We start from the raw sequence: 21,705 nt of genomic DNA, 5'->3' as shown, positions 1-21,705 counted from the left end.
AGTGTGTAGTACCAGTAGTTAGCTACACCGCTACATGGTAAAACAGTAGTGTGTAGTCCCAGTAGTTAGCTACACCGCTACATGGTAAAACAGTAGTGTGTAGTCCCAGTAGTTAGCTACACCGCTACACCGCTACATGGTAAAACAGTAGTGTGTAGTCCCAGTAGTTAGCTACACCGCTACATGGTAAAACAGTAGTGTGTAGTCCCAGTAGTTAGCTACACCGCTACATGGTAAAACAGTAGTGTGTAGTCCCAGTAGTTAGCTACACCGCTACATGGTAAAACAGTAGTGTGTAGCTCCAGTAGTTAGCTACATGGTAAAACAGTAGTGTGTAGTCCCAGTAGTTAGCTACATGGTAAAACAGTAGTGTGTAGTCCCAGTAGTTAGCTACACCGCTACATGGTAAAACAGTAGTGTGTAGTCCCAGTAGTTAGCTACATGGTAAAACAGTAGTGTGTAGTCCCAGTAGTTAGCTACACCGGTACATAGTAAAACAGTAGTGTGTAGCTCCAGTAGTTAGCTACATGGTAAAACAGTAGTGTGTAGCTCCAGTAGTTAGCTACATGGTAAAACAGTAGTGTGTAGCTCCAGTAGTTAGCTACATGGTAAAACAGTAGTGTGTAGTCCCAGTAGTTAGCTACACCGCTACATGGTAAAACAGTAGTGTGTAGTTAGCTTCACCGCTACATGGTAAAACAGTAGTGTGTAGTACCAGTAGTTAGCTACACCGCTACATGGTAAAACAGTAGTGTGTAGTCCCAGTAGTTAGCTACACCGCTACATGGTAAAACAGTAGTGTATAGTCCCAGTAGTTAGCTACACCGCTACATGGTAAAACAGTAGTGTGTAGTCCCAGTAGTTAGCTACACCGCTACATGGTAAAACAGTAGTGTGTAGTCCCAGTAGTTAGCTACACCGCTACATGGTAAAACAGTAGTGTGTAGTCCCAGTAGTTAGCTACACCGCTACATGGTAAAACAGTAGTGTGTAGTCCCAGTAGTTAGCTACACCGCTACATGGTAAAACAGTAGTGTATAGTCCCAGTAGTTAGCTACACCGCTACATGGTAAAACAGTAGTGTGTAGTCCCAGTAGTTAGCTACACCGCTACATGGTAAAACAGTAGTGTGTAGTCCCAGTAGTTAGCTACACCGCTACATGGTAAAACAGTAGTGTGTAGTCCCAGTAGTTAGCTACACCGCTACATGGTAAAACAGTAGTGTGTAGCTCCAGTAGTTAGCTACACCGCTACATGGTAAAACAGTAGTGTGTAGTCCCAGTAGTTAGCTACATGGTAAAACAGTAGTGTGTAGTCCCAGTAGTTAGCTACATGGTAAAACAGTAGTGTGTAGTCCCAGTAGTTAGCTACACCGCTACATGGTAAAACAGTAGTGTGTAGTCCCAGTAGTTAGCTACACCGCTACATGGTAAAACAGTAGTGTGTAGTTCCAGTAGTTAGATACACCGCTACATGGTAAAACAGTAGTGTGTAGTCCCAGTAGTTAGCTACACCGCTACATGGTAAAACAGTAGTGTGTAGTCCCAGTAGTTAGCTACACCGCTACATGGTAAAACAGTAGTGTGTAGTTCCAGTAGTTAGATACACCGCTACATGGTAAAACAGTAGTGTGTAGTTCCAGTTGTTAGCTACACCGCTACATAGTAAAACAGTAGTGTGTAGTCCCAGTAGTTAGCTACACTGCTACATGGTAAAACAGTAGTGTGTAGTTCCAGTAGTTAGCTACACCGCTACATGGTAAAACAGTAGTGTGTAGTTCCAGTAGTTAGCTACACCGCTACATGGTAAAACAGTAGTGTGTAGTCCCAGTAGTTAGCTACACCGCTACACCGCTACATGGTAAAACAGTAGTGTGTAGTCCCAGTAGTTAGCTACACCGCTACATGGTAAAACAGTAGTGTGTAGTCCCAGTAGTTAGCTACACCGCTACATGGTAAAACAGTAGTGTGTAGTCCCAGTAGTTAGCTACACCGCTACATGGTAAAACAGTAGTGTGTAGCTCCAGTAGTTAGCTACATGGTAAAACAGTAGTGTGTAGTCCCAGTAGTTAGCTACATGGTAAAACAGTAGTGTGTAGTCCCAGTAGTTAGCTACACCGCTACATGGTAAAACAGTAGTGTGTAGTCCCAGTAGTTAGCTACATGGTAAAACAGTAGTGTGTAGTCCCAGTAGTTAGCTACATGGTAAAACAGTAGTGTGTAGTCCCAGTAGTTAGCTACACCGCTACATGGTAAAACAGTAGTGTGTAGTCCCAGTAGTTAGCTACACCGCTACATGGTAAAACAGTAGTGTGTAGTCCCAGTAGTTAGCTACACCGCTACATGGTAAAACAGTAGTGTGTAGTCCCAGTAGTTAGCTACACCGCTACATGGTAAAACAGTAGTGTGTAGTCCCAGTAGTTAGCTACACCGCTACATGGTAAAACAGTAGTGTGTAGTCCCAGTAGTTAGCTACACCGCTACATGGTAAAACAGTAGTGTGTAGCTCCAGTAGTTAGCTACATGGTAAAACAGTAGTGTGTAGCTCCAGTAGTTAGCTACATGGTAAAACAGTAGTGTGTAGTCCCAGTAGTTAGCTACACCGCTACATAGTAAAACAGTAGTGTGTAGCTCCAGTAGTTAGCTACATGGTAAAACAGTAGTGTGTAGCTCCAGTAGTTAGCTACATGGTAAAACAGTAGTGTGTAGCTCCAGTAGTTAGCTACATGGTAAAACAGTAGTGTGTAGTCCCAGTAGTTAGCTACACCGCTACATGGTAAAACAGTAGTGTGTAGTTAGCTTCACCGCTACATGGTAAAACAGTAGTGTGTAGTACCAGTAGTTAGCTACACCGCTACATGGTAAAACAGTAGTGTGTAGTCCCAGTAGTTAGCTACACCGCTACATGGTAAAACAGTAGTGTGTAGTCCCAGTAGTTAGCTACACCGCTACATGGTAAAACAGTAGTGTGTAGTCCCAGTAGTTAGCTACACCGCTACATGGTAAAACAGTAGTGTATAGTCCCAGTAGTTAGCTACACCGCTACATGGTAAAACAGTAGTGTATAGTCCCAGTAGTTAGCTACACCGCTACATGGTAAAACAGTAGTGTGTAGTCCCAGTAGTTAGCTACACCGCTACATGGTAAAACAGTAGTGTGTAGTCCCAGTAGTTAGCTACACCGCTACATGGTAAAACAGTAGTGTGTAGTCCCAGTAGTTAGCTACATGGTAAAACAGTAGTGTGTAGTCCCAGTAGTTAGCTACACCGCTACATGGTAAAACAGTAGTGTATAGTCCCAGTAGTTAGCTACACCGCTACATGGTAAAACAGTAGTGTGTAGTCCCAGTAGTTAGCTACACCGCTACATAGTAAAACAGTAGTGTGTAGTCCCAGTAGTTAGCTACACTGCTACATGGTAAAACAGTAGTGTGTAGTTCCAGTAGTTAGCTACACCGCTACATGGTAAAACAGTAGTGTGTAGTTCCAGTAGTTAGCTACACCGCTACATGGTAAAACAGTAGTGTGTAGTCCCAGTAGTTAGCTACACCGCTACACCGCTACATGGTAAAACAGTAGTGTGTAGTCCCAGTAGTTAGCTACACCGCTACATGGTAAAACAGTAGTGTGTAGTCCCAGTAGTTAGCTACACCGCTACATGGTAAAACAGTAGTGTGTAGTCCCAGTAGTTAGCTACACCGCTACATGGTAAAACAGTAGTGTGTAGCTCCAGTAGTTAGCTACATGGTAAAACAGTAGTGTGTAGTCCCAGTAGTTAGCTACATGGTAAAACAGTAGTGTGTAGTCCCAGTAGTTAGCTACACCGCTACATGGTAAAACAGTAGTGTGTAGTCCCAGTAGTTAGCTACATGGTAAAACAGTAGTGTGTAGTCCCAGTAGTTAGCTACATGGTAAAACAGTAGTGTGTAGTCCCAGTAGTTAGCTACACCGCTACATGGTAAAACAGTAGTGTGTAGTCCCAGTAGTTAGCTACACCGCTACATGGTAAAACAGTAGTGTGTAGTTCCAGTAGTTAGATACACCGCTACATGGTAAAACAGTAGTGTGTAGTTCCAGTAGTTAGATACACCGCTACATGGTAAAACAGTAGTGTGTAATCCCAGTAGTTAGCTACACCGCTACATGGTAAAACAGTAGTGTGTAGTCCCAGTAGTTAGCTACACCGCTACATGGTAAAACAGTAGTGTGTAGTCCCAGTAGTTAGCTACATGGTAAAACAGTAGTGTGTAGTCCCAGTAGTTAGCTACACCGCTACATGGTAAAACAGTAGTGTATAGTCCCAGTAGTTAGCTACACCGCTACATGGTAAAACAGTAGTGTGTAGTCCCAGTAGTTAGCTACACCGCTACATAGTAAAACAGTAGTGTGTAGTCCCAGTAGTTAGCTACACTGCTACATGGTAAAACAGTAGTGTGTAGTTCCAGTAGTTAGCTACACCGCTACATGGTAAAACAGTAGTGTGTAGTTCCAGTAGTTAGCTACACCGCTACATGGTAAAACAGTAGTGTGTAGTCCCAGTAGTTAGCTACACCGCTACACCGCTACATGGTAAAACAGTAGTGTGTAGTCCCAGTAGTTAGCTACACCGCTACATGGTAAAACAGTAGTGTGTAGTCCCAGTAGTTAGCTACACCGCTACATGGTAAAACAGTAGTGTGTAGTCCCAGTAGTTAGCTACACCGCTACATGGTAAAACAGTAGTGTGTAGCTCCAGTAGTTAGCTACATGGTAAAACAGTAGTGTGTAGTCCCAGTAGTTAGCTACATGGTAAAACAGTAGTGTGTAGTCCCAGTAGTTAGCTACACCGCTACATGGTAAAACAGTAGTGTGTAGTCCCAGTAGTTAGCTACACCGCTACATGGTAAAACAGTAGTGTGTAGTCCCAGTAGTTAGCTACACCGCTACATGGTAAAACAGTAGTGTGTAGTTCCAGTAGTTAGATACACCGCTACATGGTAAAACAGTAGTGTGTAGTTCCAGTAGTTAGATACACCGCTACATGGTAAAACAGTAGTGTGTAGTCCCAGTAGTTAGCTACACCGCTACATGGTAAAACAGTAGTGTGTAGTTCCAGTAGTTAGATACACCGCTACATGGTAAAACAGTAGTGTGTAGTTCCAGTAGTTAGATACACCGCTACATGGTAAAACAGTAGTGTGTAGTCCCAGTAGTTAGCTACACCGCTACATGGTAAAACAGTAGTGTGTAGTTCCAGTAGTTAGATACACCGCTACATGGTAAAACAGTAGTGTGTAGTTCCAGTTGTTAGCTACACCGCTACATAGTAAAACAGTAGTGTGTAGTCCCAGTAGTTAGCTACACTGCTACATGGTAAAACAGTAGTGTGTAGTTCCAGTAGTTAGCTACACCGCTACATGGTAAAACAGTAGTGTGTAGTTCCAGTAGTTAGCTACACCGCTACATGGTAAAACAGTAGTGTGTAGTCCCAGTAGTTAGCTACACCGCTACACCGCTACATGGTAAAACAGTAGTGTGTAGTCCCAGTAGTTAGCTACACCGCTACATGGTAAAACAGTAGTGTGTAGTCCCAGTAGTTAGCTACACCGCTACATGGTAAAACAGTAGTGTGTAGTCCCAGTAGTTAGCTACACCGCTACATGGTAAAACAGTAGTGTGTAGCTCCAGTAGTTAGCTACATGGTAAAACAGTAGTGTGTAGTCCCAGTAGTTAGCTACATGGTAAAACAGTAGTGTGTAGTCCCAGTAGTTAGCTACACCGCTACATGGTAAAACAGTAGTGTGTAGTCCCAGTAGTTAGCTACACCGCTACATGGTAAAACAGTAGTGTGTAGTCCCAGTAGTTAGCTACACCGCTACATAGTAAAACAGTAGTGTGTAGTCCCAGTAGTTAGCTACACTGCTACATGGTAAAATAGTAGTGTGTAGTTCCAGTAGTTAGCTACACCGCTACATGGTAAAACAGTAGTGTGTAGTTCCAGTAGTTAGCTACACCGCTACATGGTAAAACAGTAGTGTGTAGTCCCAGTAGTTAGCTACACCGCTACACCGCTACATGGTAAAACAGTAGTGTGTAGTCCCAGTAGTTAGCTACACCGCTACATGGTAAAACAGTAGTGTGTAGTCCCAGTAGTTAGCTACACCGCTACATGGTAAAACAGTAGTGTGTAGTCCCAGTAGTTAGCTACACCGCTACATGGTAAAACAGTAGTGTGTAGCTCCAGTAGTTAGCTACATGGTAAAACAGTAGTGTGTAGTCCCAGTAGTTAGCTACATGGTAAAACAGTAGTGTGTAGTCCCAGTAGTTAGCTACACCGCTACATGGTAAAACAGTAGTGTGTAGTCCCAGTAGTTAGCTACATGGTAAAACAGTAGTGTGTAGTCCCAGTAGTTAGCTACATGGTAAAACAGTAGTGTGTAGTCCCAGTAGTTAGCTACACCGCTACATGGTAAAACAGTAGTGTGTAGTCCCAGTAGTTAGCTACACCGCTACATGGTAAAACAGTAGTGTGTAGTTCCAGTAGTTAGATACACCGCTACATGGTAAAACAGTAGTGTGTAGTTCCAGTAGTTAGATACACCGCTACATGGTAAAACAGTAGTGTGTAGTTCCAGTAGTTAGATACACCGCTACATGGTAAAACAGTAGTGTGTAGTCCCAGTAGTTAGCTACACCGCTACATGGTAAAACAGTAGTGTGTAGTTCCAGTAGTTAGATACACCGCTACATGGTAAAACAGTAGTGTGTAGTTCCAGTTGTTAGCTACACCGCTACATAGTAAAACAGTAGTGTGTAGTCCCAGTAGTTAGCTACACTGCTACATGGTAAAACAGTAGTGTGTAGTTCCAGTAGTTAGCTACACCGCTACATGGTAAAACAGTAGTGTGTAGTTCCAGTAGTTAGCTACACCGCTACATGGTAAAACAGTAGTGTGTAGTCCCAGTAGTTAGCTACACCGCTACATGGTAAAACAGTAGTGTGTAGTCCCAGTAGTTAGCTACACCGCTACATGGTAAAACAGTAGTGTGTAGTCCCAGTAGTTAGCTACACCGCTACATGGTAAAACAGTAGTGTGTAGCTCCAGTAGTTAGCTACATGGTAAAACAGTAGTGTGTAGTCCCAGTAGTTAGCTACATGGTAAAACAGTAGTGTGTAGTCCCAGTAGTTAGCTACACCGCTACATGGTAAAACAGTAGTGTGTAGTCCCAGTAGTTAGCTACACCGCTACATGGTAAAACAGTAGTGTGTAGTCCCAGTAGTTAGCCACATCGCTACATGGTAAAACAGTAGTGTGTAGTTCCAGTAGTTGGCTACACCGCTACATGGTAAAACAGTAGTGTGTAGTCCCAGTAGTTAGCTACACTGCTACATGGTAAAACAGTAGTGTGTAGTTCCAGTAGTTAGCTACACCGCTACATGGTAAAACAGTAGTGTGTAGTTCCAGTAGTTAGCTACACCGCTACATGGTAAAACAGTAGTGTGTAGTCCCAGTAGTTAGCTACACCGCTACACCGCTACATGGTAAAACAGTAGTGTGTAGTCCCAGTAGTTAGCTACACCGCTACATGGTAAAACAGTAGTGTGTAGTCCCAGTAGTTAGCTACACCGCTACATGGTAAAACAGTAGTGTGTAGCTCCAGTAGTTAGCTACATGGTAAAACAGTAGTGTGTAGTCCCAGTAGTTAGCTACATGGTAAAACAGTAGTGTGTAGTCCCAGTAGTTAGCTACACCGCTACATGGTAAAACAGTAGTGTGTAGTCCCAGTAGTTAGCTACATGGTAAAACAGTAGTGTGTAGTCCCAGTAGTTAGCTACATGGTAAAACAGTAGTGTGTAGTCCCAGTAGTTAGCTACACCGCTACATGGTAAAACAGTAGTGTGTAGTCCCAGTAGTTAGCTACACCGCTACATGGTAAAACAGTAGTGTGTAGTTCCAGTAGTTAGATACACCGCTACATGGTAAAACAGTAGTGTGTAGTTCCAGTAGTTAGATACACCGCTACATGGTAAAACAGTAGTGTGTAGTCCCAGTAGTTAGCTACACCGCTACATGGTAAAACAGTAGTGTGTAGTTCCAGTAGTTAGATACACCGCTACATGGTAAAACAGTAGTGTGTAGTTCCAGTAGTTAGATACACCGCTACATGGTAAAACAGTAGTGTGTAGTCCCAGTAGTTAGCTACACCGCTACATGGTAAAACAGTAGTGTGTAGTTCCAGTAGTTAGATACACCGCTACATGGTAAAACAGTAGTGTGTAGTTCCAGTTGTTAGCTACACCGCTACATAGTAAAACAGTAGTGTGTAGTCCCAGTAGTTAGCTACACTGCTACATGGTAAAACAGTAGTGTGTAGTTCCAGTAGTTAGCTACACCGCTACATGGTAAAACAGTAGTGTGTAGTTCCAGTAGTTAGCTACACCGCTACATGGTAAAACAGTAGTGTGTAGTCCCAGTAGTTAGCTACACCGCTACACCGCTACATGGTAAAACAGTAGTGTGTAGTCCCAGTAGTTAGCTACACCGCTACATGGTAAAACAGTAGTGTGTAGTCCCAGTAGTTAGCTACACCGCTACATGGTAAAACAGTAGTGTGTAGTCCCAGTAGTTAGCTACACCGCTACATGGTAAAACAGTAGTGTGTAGCTCCAGTAGTTAGCTACATGGTAAAACAGTAGTGTGTAGTCCCAGTAGTTAGCTACATGGTAAAACAGTAGTGTGTAGTCCCAGTAGTTAGCTACACCGCTACATGGTAAAACAGTAGTGTGTAGTCCCAGTAGTTAGCTACACCGCTACATGGTAAAACAGTAGTGTGTAGTCCCAGTAGTTAGCCACATCGCTACATGGTAAAACAAGTAGTGTGTAGTTCCAGTAGTTGGCTACACCGCTACATGGTAAAACAGTAGTGTGTAGTCCCAGTAGTTAGCTACACCGCTACATGGTAAAACAGTAGTGTGTAGTCCCAGTAGTTAGCTACACCGCTACATAGTAAAACAGTAGTGTGTAGTTCCAGTAGTTAGCTACATGGTAAAACTGTAGTGTGTAGTTCCAGTAGTTAGCTACACCGCTACATGGTAAAACAGTAGTGTGTAGTTCCAGTAGTTAGCTACACCGCTACATGGTAAAACAGTAGTGTGTAGTTCCAGTAGTTAGCTACACCGCTACATGGTAAACCAGTAGTGTGTAGTTCCAGTAGTTAGCTACACCGCTACATGGTAAAACAGTAGTGTGTAGTTCCAGTAGTTAGCTACATGGTAAAACTGTAGTGTGTAGTTCCAGTAGTTAGCTACACCGCTACATGGTAAAACAGTAGTGTGTAGTTCCAGTAGTTAGCTACACCGCTACATGGTAAAACAGTAGTGTGTAGTTCCAGTAGTTAGCTACACCGCTACATGGTAAAACAGTAGTGTGTAGTTCCAGTAGTTAGCTACACCGCTACATGGTAAAACAGTAGTGTGTAGTTCCAGTAGTTAGCTACACCGCTACATGGTAAAACAGTAGTGTGTAGTTCCAGTAGTTAGCTACACCGCTACATGGTAAAACAGTAGTGTGTAGTTCCAGTAGTTAGCTACACCGCTACATGGTAAAACAGTAGTGTGTAGTTCCAGTAGTTAGCTACACCGCTACATGGTAAAACAGTAGTGTGTAGTTCCAGTAGTTAGCTCCTCCTCAACACTTCTTAAGACACATTCATTCTACACTACATGTAGTTCACTCCTCCTCAACACTGCTTAACTTGTTGGTGACAGGGGGCAGTATTTTCACACCCGGATGTAATGCATGTCCAAATTCAACTGCCTGCTACTCATCCCCAGAAGATAAGATAGTGTTTTCTATCCAAATAAATATGCCTATGAAGTTTCTAAAACTGTTTGAATCATGTATGTGAGTATAACAGAACTTATTTAGCAGGCGAAACCCCGAGGACAAACCATTCAGATTAATGTTTTTGAGGTCACTCTCTTTCCAATGCATTTTCATTGGGAATCCAGATTTCTAAGGGACCTTCTTGCAGTTCCTATCGGTTCCACTGGATGTCACCAGTCTTTAGAAATTGGTTGAGGTTTTTCTTTGTGTAATGAAGAAGTACGGCCATCTTGAACGAGGGTCACTTGAAGTGTACTGTTAGATACAAGCGCATGTCCAGAAAGCTAGCTTCAGTTTGTTTTCCTCCTGTATTGAACACAGATCATCCCGTCTTCAATTTTATCGATTATTTACTTTAAAAAAAGAGGGACGGAAGCTATACTGTTACACTGGCAATACTACAGTGCCTATAAAAACATCCAATAGTCAAAGGTTAATGAAATACAAATGGTATAGAGAGAAATAGTCCTATAATTCCTATAATAACTACAACCTAAAACTTCTTACCTGGGAATATTGAAGACTCACGTTAAAAGGAACCACCAGCTTTCATATGTTCTCATGTTCTGAGCAAGGAACAGAAACGTTAGCTTTCTTACATGGCACATATTGTACTTTTACTTCTCCAACACTTAGTTTTTGTATTATTTAAACCAAATTAAACATGTTTCATTATCTACTTGAGGCTAAATAGATTTTTATTGATGTATTATATTAAGTTAAAATAAGTGTTCATTCAGTATTGTTGTAATTGTCATTATTTCAAATACATTATTTTTTTTGTTTTTAAATCGGCCGATTAATTGGTATCGGCTTTTTTTGGTCCTCCAATAATCGGTATCGGTGTTGAAAAATCATAATCGGTCGACCTCTATTCTACACTACATGAAGTTCACTACTCCCCAACACTGCGCAGCCGTACGTCTTTTGTTTCAGCAGTCAGATCTCTCGGTGTGTGACCTCTATCAGCTCCCAACAGGTCCCATTAGGTCCTGGCTGCTGCAGAGATAACTGTGGTCCCATCAGGTCCTGGCTGCTGCAGAGATAACTGTGGTCCCATCAGGTCCTGGCTGCTGCAGAGATAACTCTGGTCCCATCAGGTCCTGGCTGCTGCAGAGATAACTCTGGTCCCATTAGGTCCTGGCTGCTGCAGAGATAACTGTGGTCCATTCAGGTCCTGGTTGCTGCAGAGATAACTGTGGTCCCATCAGGTCCTGGCTGCTGCAGAGATAACTGTGGTCCCATCAGGTCCTGGCTGCTGCAGAGATAACTGTGGTCCATTCAGGTCCTGGCTGCTGCAGAGATAACTGTGGTCCATTCAGGTCCTGGCTGCTGCAGAGATAACTGTGGTCCCATCAGGTCCTGGCTGCTGCAGAGATAACTGTGGTCCCATCAGGTCCTGGCTGCTGCAGAGATAACTCTGGTCCCATCAGGTCCTGACTGCTGCAGAGATAACTGTGGTCCCATCAGGTCCTGGCTGCTGCAGAGATAACTGTGGTCCATTCAGGTCCTGGCTGCTGCAGAGATAACTGTGGTCCATTCAGGTCCTGGCTGCTGCAGAGATAACTGTGGTCCCATCAGGTCCTGACTGCTGCAGAGATAACTGTGGTCCCATCAGGTCCTGGCTGCTGCAGAGATAACTCTGGTCCCATCAGGTCCTGGCTGCTGCAGAGGTAACTCTGGTCCCATCAGGTCCTGGCTGCTGCAGAGATAACTGTGGTCCCATCAGGTCCTGGCTGCTGCAGAGATAACTGTGGTCCCATCAGGTCCTGGCTGCTGCAGAGATAACTGTGGTCCCATCAGGTCCTGGCTGCTGCAGAGATAACTCTGGTCCCATCAGGTCCTGGCTGCTGCAGAGGTAACTCTGGTCCCATCAGGTCCTGGCTGCTGCAGAGATAACTCTGGTCCCATCAGGTCCTGGCTGCTGCAGAGATAACTCTGGTCCCATCAGGTCCTGGCTGCTGCAGAGATAACTGTGGTCCCATCAGGTCCTGGCTGCTGCAGAGGCTGCTGGCTGCTGCTCTGGTCCCATCGCATCACACATCACTTCACACATAACGACGATCACAAATGGCACCCTACTAGTAGTGCACTATGTAGGAAATAAGGTGCCATTTCAGACGCATAAACAGACATGCTTCTGTGAACCCCGACCCTAGAGCTCTGAACCAATCCTCTCCTCCTCCCCCTCTCCCTCTTTTCCCCACCAGATTCTAAAAATACATACTTTGGACAGCAGCTGTCTGTCTGTCTCCCTGCCTCCCTGGAGCACCTTCAATTACATTTTGGGCAAAAAGGCAAACTCAGCTCCATCATTCATTGAATCAGATGGCTGATTAATCACAAAACCCACTAATATTGCCAACTACTTTAAGCAAACCAAGACAGTCGTGAAGAGGGCACGACAAAATCTATTCCCCCTCAGGAGACTGAAAAGATTTGGCATGGGTCCCCAGATCCTCAAAAAGGTTTTACAGATGCACCAGAGAGCATCCTGACGGGTTGCATCACTGCCTAGTATGGCAACTGCTCTGCCTCCAACCGCAAGGCACTACAGAGCCCAGTACATCACCGGTGCTAAGCTTCCTGCCATCCAGGACCTCTATACCAGGCTGTGTCAGAGGAAGGCCCTAAAAATTGTCAAAGACTCCAGCCATCCTAGTCATAGACTGTTCTCTCTGCTACCACACGGCAAGCGTTACTGGAGCGCCAAGTCTAGATCCAAGAGGCTTCTAAACAGCTTCTACCACCAAGCCATAAGACTCCTGAACATCTAATCAAATGGCTACCCAGACTATTTGCATTGCCCCCCCCCCCCTCTCTTCCACGCTGCTGCTACTCTCTGTTATTATCTATGCATAGTCACTTTAATAACTCTACCAACATGTACATATTACCTCAATTACCCCGACACCGGTACCCCGCACATTGACTCTGTACCGGTAGCCCCCTGTATATAGCCTCCACATTGACTCTGTACCGGTACACCCTGTATATAGCCTCCACATTGACTCTGTACCGGTACCCCGTTTATAGCCTCCACATTGACTCTGTACCGGTACCCCGTTTATAGCCTCCACATTGACTCTGTACCGGTACCCCATGTATTTAGCCTCCACATTGACTCTGTACCGGTACCCCGTTTATAGCCTCCACATTGACTTTGTACCGGTACCCCGTTTATAGCCTCCACATTGACTCTGTACCGGTACCCTATGTATTTAGCCTCCACATTGACTCTGTACCGGTACCCCATGTATTTAGCCTCGCTATTGTTATTTACTGCTGCTCTTTAATTATTTGTTACTTTTAACTCTTACTTTTTTTTGTATTTTCTTAACTGCATTGTTAGATAAGGGCTTGTAAGTAAGCATTTCACCTGTTGTGTTCGGCGCATGTGACAAATAATAACAATTTGATTTGATTCTTTCATTGGAAAGCAAACATGACATGCCAGCAACAAACGCTGACAATACACATCCAAGTATAACTGACCAAATTATGAAAGACAAACATTATTGGTGTCTATCAACAATGACAAGCCACCGGGGTCTGACAACTTGGATGGAAAATGACTGAGGATAATAGCGGACAATATTGCCACTCCTACTTGTCATATCTTCAATTTAAGCCTACTAGAGAGCGTGTTCCAGGCTTGGAGGGAAGTTAAAGTCATTCCACTTCCTAAGGATAGTAAAGCCCCCTTTACTGGCTCAAATAGCCAACCAATCAGCCTGTAAGAATCTCTACAGGATCGGTGTTCCACCCTCGGGACTGTTGAGCTAACGTGCGCTAATGTGAATAGCATGACGTTGTAAGTAACAAGAACATTTCCCAGGACATAGATATGTCTTATATGGGCAGAAATTCTTGCTAATCTAACTGCACTGTCCAATTTACAGTAGCTATTACAGCGAAAACACACCATGCTATTGTTTGAGGGGAGTGCACAATTATGCACTTGAAAATGTATATATTGACCAATTAGGAACATTTGGGCAGACTTGATACAACAGTTTAAAAGAAATGCAATGGTTCATTGGATAAGTCTGAAAATTTGCACATACACTGCTGCCATCTAGTGGCCAAAATCTAAATTGCGCCTAGAGTCCCAAGTTAGATAATGGCCTTTCTCTTGCATTTCATGAGGATGGAACAAAAACAAATTAAAAAACGTATGTTTTTATGTATCATCTTTTACCAGATATAATGTGTTATATCCTCCTACATTCATTTCACATTTCCACAAACTTAAAAGTGTTTCCTTTCAAATGGTATGAAGAATATGCATATCCTTGCTTCAGGTCCTAAGCTACAGGCAGTTAGATTTGGGCTAAAATTCCTTAATTAAGAGGCGTTAACAACCCTTTGTAAACTTTTTGAAAAAATGGTGTTTGACCAGATACAATGCTATTATACAGTAAACAAATTGACAACAGACTTTCAGCTCGCTTATAGGGAAGGACACTCAACAAGCACAGCACTTATACAAATTACTGATGATTGGCTGAGAGAAACTGATGATAAAAAGATTGGGGGGGGGGGGGGGGGGGGCTCTCTTGTTAGACTTCAGTGCAGCTTTTGATATTATCGATCATAGTCTGTTGCTGGAAAACCGTATGTGTTCTGGCTTTACACCCCCTGCTATAACATGGATAAAGAGTTACCTGTCTAACAAAACACAGTGGGTGTTCTTTAATGGTAGCCTCTCCAACGTAATCCAGGTTTAATTAGGAATTCCCCAGGGCAGCTGTCTATGCCCCTTACGTTTTTCAATCTTTACTAACGACATGCCCCTGGCTTTGATTAAAGCCAGTATGTCTATGTATGTGGATGAATCAACACTATAGACGTCAACTACCACAGCGACTGAAATGACTTCAAGACTTAAAGAGCTGCAGCTAGTTTCAGAAAAGGTGGAAAGGAATTAGTTAGTAGAATGGGTGGAATAAGTTAGTACTACATATTTCAAAAACAAAAAAGCATTGTATTTGGAACAAAACACTCACTAAACCCTAAACCTCAACTAAATCTTGTAACAAATAATGTGGAAATTGAGCAAGTTGAGATGACTAAACTGCTTGGAGTAACCCTGGATTGTAAACTGTAATGGTCAAAACATGTTGATACAGGAGTAGCTAAGATGGGGAGAAGTCTGTCTATAATACAGCGCTACTCTACCTTATTAACAACACTATCAACAAGGCAGGTCCTACAGGCCCTAGTTTCTACCTTCTTAATGACACTATCAACAAGGCAAGTCCTACAGGCCCTAGTTTCTACCTTCTTAACAACACTATCAACAAGGCAGGTTCTACAGACCCTAGTTTCTACCTTAACAACACTATAAACAAGGCAGGTCCTACAGGCCCTAGTTTCTACCTTCTTAACAGCACTATCAACAAGGCAGGCCCTACAGGCCCTAGTTTCTACCTTCTAAACAACACTATCAACAAGGCAGGTCCTACAGGCCCTAGTTTCTATCTTCTTAACAACACTATCAACAAGGCAGGTCCTACAGGCCCTAGTTTCTACCTTCTTAACAACACTATCAACAAGGCAGGTCCTACAGGCCCAGTTTCTACCTTCTTAACAACACTATCAACAAGGCAGGTCCTACAGGCCCAGTTTCTACCTTCTTAACAACACTATCAACAAGGCAGGTCCTACAGGCCCTAGTTTCTCTCTTCTTAACAACACTATCAACAAGGCAGGTCCTACAGACCCTAGTTTCTACCTTAACAACACTATAAACAAGGCAGGTCCTACAGACCCTAGTTTCTACCTTCTTAACAGCACTATCAACAAGGCAGGTCCTACAGGTCCCAGTTTCTACCGTCTTAACAACACTATCAACAAGGCAGGTCCTAGTTTCTACCTTCTTAACAATACTATCAACAAGGCAGGTCCTAGTTTCTACCTTCTTAACAACACTATCAACAAGGCAGGTCCTACAGGCCCTAGTTTCTACCTTCTTAACAACACTATCAACAAGGCAGGTCCTACAGGCCTTAGTTTCTACCTTCTTAACAACACTATCAACAAGGCAGGTCCTACAGGCCCTAGTTTCTATCTTCTTAACAACACTATCAACAAGGCAGGTCCTACAGACCCTAGTTTCTACCTTAACAACACTATAAACAAGGCAGGTCCTACAGGCCCTAGTTTCTACCTTCTTAACAGCACTATCAAAAAGGCAGGCCCTACAGGTCCTAGTTTCTACCGTCTTAACAACACTATCAACAAGGCAGGTCCTAGTTTCTACCTTCTTAACAACACTATCAACAAGGCAGGTCCTAGTTTCTACCTTCTTAACAATACTATCAACAAGGCAGGTCCTAGTTTCTACCTTCTTAACAACACTATCAACAAGGCAGGTCCTACAGGCCCTAGTGTCTACCTTCTTAACAACACTATCAACAAGGCAGGTCCTAGTTTCTACCTTCTTAACAACACTATCAACAAGGCAGGTCCTACAGGCCCTAGTTTCTACCTTCTTAACAACACTATCAACAAGGCAGGTCCTACAGGCCCTAGTTTCTACCTTCTTAACAACACTATCAACAAGGCAGGTCCTACAGGCCCTAGTTTCTACCTTCTTAACAACACTATCAACAAGGCAGGTCCTACAGGCCCTAGTTTCTACCTTGTTAACAGCACTATCAACAAGGCAGGTACTACAGGCCCTAGTTTCTACCTTGTTAACAGCACTATCAACAAGGCAGGTCCTACAGGTCCTAGTTTCTACCTTCTTAACAACACTATCAACAAGGCAGGTCCTAGTTTCTACCTTCTTAACAACACTATCAACAAGGCAGGTCCTACAGGCCCTAGTTTCTACCTTCTTAACAACACTATCAACAAGGCAGGTCCTACAGGCCCTAGTTTCTACCTTCTTAACAACACTATCAACAAGGCAGGTCCTACAGGCCCTAGTTTCTACCTTCTTAACAACACTATCAACAAGGCAGGTCCTACAGGCCCTAGTTTCTACCTTCTTAACAACACTATCAACAAGGCAGGTCCTACAGGCCCTAGTTTCTACCTTCTTAACAACACTATCACCAAGGCAGGTCCGACAGGTCCTAGTTTTATCACGTGTGGTCAGGTGCCACAAAAAAGGACTTAGGAAAAGTATAATTGTCTCAGAACAGGGCAGCACTGGCCATTGGATGTACACAGAGAGCTAATATTAATAATATGCTTGTCAGTCTCTCCTGGCTCAAAGTGGAGGAGAGATTGACTTCATCACTACTTGTATCTGTGAGAAGTGTTGACATGTTGAATGTACCGAGCTGTCTGTCTAAACTACTGGCACACAGCTCAGACAACCATGCATAGCCCACAAGACATGCCACCAGAGGTCTCTTCACAGTCCCCAAGTCCAGAACAGACTATGGGAGGCGCACAGTACTACATAGAGCCATGACTACATGGAACTCTATTCCACATCAGGTAACTGATACAGCAATAGAATTAGATTTAAAAAGCAGATAACACACCTTATTGAACAGCGGGGACTGTGAAGCAACACAAACATAGACACATTCATAAAAACACACAATAACATAAGCACTCTACACACACGTACACATGGATTTAGTATTGTAGATATGTGGTGGTTGAGTAGAGGCCTGAGGGCGCACACTAAATGTGTTGTGAAATCTGTTGTGAATGTATTGTAATGCTTTTAAAAATCTAGAACTGCCTTACTTTTTGCTGGACTGCCTTGTCAGCAGCTAATGGTGATTCATAAAAATGACAAATACAAACTGTCACCAGGTGAGGGACAGTAATGTTTTTGGTGATACTGTCTTGGGTTGTGGGTTCGATTCCCACATGGGATCAGTATGAAAATGCATTCACTACTGTAGGTTGCTCTGGATAAGTGTCTGCTAAATGTTGAGGCTGTTCCTGTAACAATTCTTAACCTAAACATAAACCTACTAAAACATGAAATAGCAATTATAAAGTTCAGCAGTAATGTTACGATGTGACTGTGCTCCTCTTTCAGCTCAGTAAACAGAGATATCCTATTGTTAGGTCAATACTAACCCGACTGAGAAGAGAGCAGGCTAACAGTAGATAAATGGTCTGTCTGGTGAAATGACTCAAACTATTAGATATTCTGTGTGGCCTACCTGTAGTGGTGCAGCTGCTATCTCGCTGTGTTCTCAGATCCTCAGCACTGCCATACTTCATGACAGAGCTGATAGAAGTCAGAGTGTTGACCAGCTGGCTGTTGATAGAACCAAAGTGGGTGAACTGAGAAGAGCAGGGCTGTCCGAAAGCATCCGCTAGCTCACTGTAGTTCTCAGTCAACAGCATCTGTTGTTCCTGAAGTAGCTTCTGAAGCCTCTCTATGTAGTGGTCTAGTCCTGCCCCCCCCTCCACCTGCTGGGGCGGTGGTATGGCCTGGGCCTGGGGTGGTACAACAGTCGTCACTGCAATGGTCTCCTGGGTAACAGCGGTTCCGTCCAGGTGGGAGGGGCCACATGCAATGTTCCGGGTCTTCAGGCCGACCAGGAAGTTAGTGTGGATGCCGACCAGGCCGACGCCCACCTCTTTGGTCTGGGCCGACCATGCCTCCTCCGTACCGCCGTCTCGCTCCGCTGTGTTTCCCACGGCAACAGACCTAAGGACGACCACAATAGAAACATTTTATTCAACTTTTATGTGTTCAAAAAACATGTTTAAATGTATTGTATTATATCCACGTGGTTAAAATGTGTTGTTAAATGGTTAAATTAATCTAATAGAAAAAGTACCTGGTTTTGGTCTGTGGGTCTTTGATCAGCCCCTCGCCCACAGCGACAGTCCTTGTGTGATTGGTTAGCGTGCTGGTGTGTTTCTCAGCCGTGTGGAGCAGGGGGGTGTTGGTACAGCCGTCAGCTAGCACCACTGTCTCTGTGTTGGTGTGTTGGGAGGCTGTGTCTGGGGTTACCATGACAGCAGAGTCCGTGGTGGTGCCAAGGACAGGGTTAGTCCCCGTGGTAACCAGCTGTCTGATGGGAGAGACGGTGACGTCTCTAGAACACTCCCCAACGCCCACCGACCTGCTCTCCCTCTCCCTGGCCTCGGTCTCCTGGGCCTGACACAGCTCTAGACTGTCTACTTCCTCATCAGTGTTTACTCCCTGGTCACACAGCCCCACCTCCACCCCCACCCCCTGGTCACACACCTCCAACTGCCTCCCCACACACTGGTCCTGCACCTCTACCCTCTCCTGCACCAGCCACCTCTCCATGGGCAGGTCAGGACCCGAAGCAGTGTGTCTCAGGCTGGGTTGACAGGACACCCCTACCCCTACAGTGTGGAGGGTCTCCCCTGTGGAGGCATGGCTGGTCTCTAGATGGTTCCCCACTCCCTGGCTGTGTGTCTGGACTCTCCAGGTCTCTGAGCCAGTGCTCTGGGTGTCTGGCCGCGCCTGGCAGGCCATGCTGTAGGTGTCTGGCCGCACCTGGCAGCCTTTATCAGCCCTCTTCTTATTGGCTCCCCCAGCGGCCTGCAGCTCTAGCTTCAGCTTGGACATCTCCATCAGGTGGGTGGTCTCTCTCAGGTCCACCTCTAGCCGGTAGATCTTCTCCTTCAGGGCCTCGATGGTCTGCTGCTGCAAGTCTAGCTCTGCCTCCACCTCGCTGGTCACGCCCAACATGGCTTCTGTCACGCCCGTCCCAGCACTGCGAGTCTCACGCTGCTCCGTCGCCATTCCGACGTCACAGTAGAAGCGTCGTTGTTGTACCATCGTCATCACCGGCGACTTCCTCTGGGCGACCACCGAGGCGTCGTTCATGTTCTCATCTGGGCCGACCGCCGTGGAGGTGAGCTGGTTGTTGTTATTGTGGGTGAGAGGGAGGGAGGTCTGGGTCTGCCTGGCCTGGTGAGACCCTTGATCCTGGCTGTTTGCCCCCAGGGCTTGGACCTCTGCAGCCAGCCTCCTGAACTCCTCCATCCCCTTGGTACTCTGACTATGGCCCTGACACTCCTGGCCCTCTGGCTCCATGATGTGCAGCTCCTGGGTCTGTAGGGTATGTGTCTGGGGGTCCAGCTGGTCGGCCAACTGATCAGCACTGCCCACGCTATAGGACCTCTTCCTGAACCCCCCCCCCACTATGCCCCCCACCCCCAGCCTCTGGTTCTTCTGACAGGTCATCTGTCTCTTCTCCTCCTGCAGCACGGCTATCTTCACCTGCAGGACAGGTATGGTCTTCACCTTGTCCTCTAGCTCCTTCAGCCTCCGCAGTGCCACCACCATCTGCTCCCGGATGTGCTGCAGGTGGAGCGGAGACACGTTGGTGGCCGGCGTGGTCATGCCCGAGGACATGGGGCTGTGGTGCATAGAGGAACCCATGGAAGTGTAGTAGGGGTTGTACTCTCCACTACCTCCACCCCCGTTGGGAAGCAGGGGGGAGAACAGGGAGGTGCTGGACCCCCCCATCCCTCCGAAGGAGGCCAGGCGGTGGCGAGGAGCAGGGCCAGGGGGTTCGGAGGGGGAGGGGGGCTGCATGAGGTGGCGCTCCTGTTCTAACCTCCTCCTAGTCTCCATCAGGGTCTTCTCAACCTGGGGGTTGAGGAGGGGAGGTTCCCACGGAGAGGGGGGCGGAAGAAGGGGCCGTTGAGGGGCTTCGGCGGGGACGCTCAGGTAGCCCTCGGGGGGTAGGGGAGGAAGGGGAGGGGGAGGCTCACAGGAAGGGAGAGGGGCATGGGCGTGGTAAATCAGGGTGGGGGGAGGGTGAGGCTGGGGGGAGGAGTAGAAGAGGGGACTCTGCTGTGCCTCTTCACTGGAGGAGGGTAGGGAGCCTGTGGAGGTCCATTCAGCCTGGCCCTGCCCACTGTACCCACTGCCCCCACCAGAGCAACCTCCCCTGGGCACGGGCTCCGCCGTCGGCCGGACAGGCCTGGATTTCCGCTGGATGTTCAGCCTCTTGATGGTGTTGCCACGCTGTATGTCGTCCACATACTTCAGGAAGTCCAGGTCTAGCTGATAGCCATATGGGGGCGTGGCCTCAGTACCCCTGCTGACAGACCTCTCTCCTCTCTCTATGGGAAGAAGAGAAGAACAAAAGGCATTGGAACTAGAGTCATACCAGGAAACACATGTTGCAGTAAATTGGTTCTGTAACAATGACATTACAGGTATGGAACAATAGCTATAAATGGATCAGAGAATTCAATTCTTTACATGACAACTTTAAACCCCAGTGTTGCTTCTCTGGCAGCTGCTGGGAGAACAGTGGTCTAGTATGACGTGAGAACGTAGCCTCATCACCCGACAGTCATGGCCACAACAAGCATGGACAACATTAGCTACAATACAAAGTTTCACCAAGGACTATGCTGTCAACAGCAGACAGACCGCAATTATATGTTTAAAAAGAAACAAGTTTGGTCATTGAAAAGGGGATGAAGGCTGTGGAAATGGAGTGGCTTGCTACCTCGGGAACTGATGGACCGTGATATTACTCAAACCTGGTAAGACAAACCTCAAAACTAATGTTAGCTTAGCAACATTTCTTTGCAATTCCTCTCTGCTGTAGACATGTTGGTTGTTTAGAAACAAAACCGAGGCGTGCGTAACCATGGGGAAAAACAGACGGGGTCGATTGTTGCCATGGAAAATATCCTCCAATGTTTATTGAAAACATAAATACATTTGCACTTGTTGTCTCTCAAATACATCAATACAGTTATTGGTTAGCTAGCTATCGGGTTTTAGCCATTTTAGCCATACATATGCATCGCAGCGCTAGCTGTGCCACCAGAAACTCTGGGTTCGCACCCAGGCTCTGTCGCAGCCGGCCGTGACTGGGAGTGGGTGGGGCGACGCACAATTGGCCTAGCG

General features: G+C 45.5%; 1 protein-coding gene across 4 annotated transcripts in view; it reads right to left on the bottom strand.

Moving 5' to 3' along the window:
* Nucleotides 1-21,705, bottom strand: part of kank1a (KN motif and ankyrin repeat domains 1a) — a 175,300-nt gene that overhangs the window by 53,705 nt on the left and 99,890 nt on the right. For all 4 annotated transcript variants that reach the window (XM_036936602.2, XM_090191293.1, XM_090191291.1 and 1 more), the window contains 2 exons: nucleotides 18,632-20,903; nucleotides 18,005-18,498 (listed from right to left, as the gene is read on the bottom strand). In XM_036936602.2, the coding sequence (XP_036792497.2) occupies nucleotides 18,005-18,498; nucleotides 18,632-20,903 (2,766 nt within the window). The remainder of the gene's footprint in view (nucleotides 1-18,004; nucleotides 18,499-18,631; nucleotides 20,904-21,705) is intronic.

The sequence above is a fragment of the Oncorhynchus mykiss genome, chromosome 11, assembly GCF_057628025.1.
Source record: "Oncorhynchus mykiss isolate SJ-2025 chromosome 11, ASM5762802v1, whole genome shotgun sequence".
Classification (NCBI taxonomy): Eukaryota; Metazoa; Chordata; class Actinopteri; order Salmoniformes; family Salmonidae; genus Oncorhynchus; species Oncorhynchus mykiss.
Note: the sequence above shows the minus strand (reverse complement) of the source record. Positions and strands in the feature narration are given on the sequence as shown.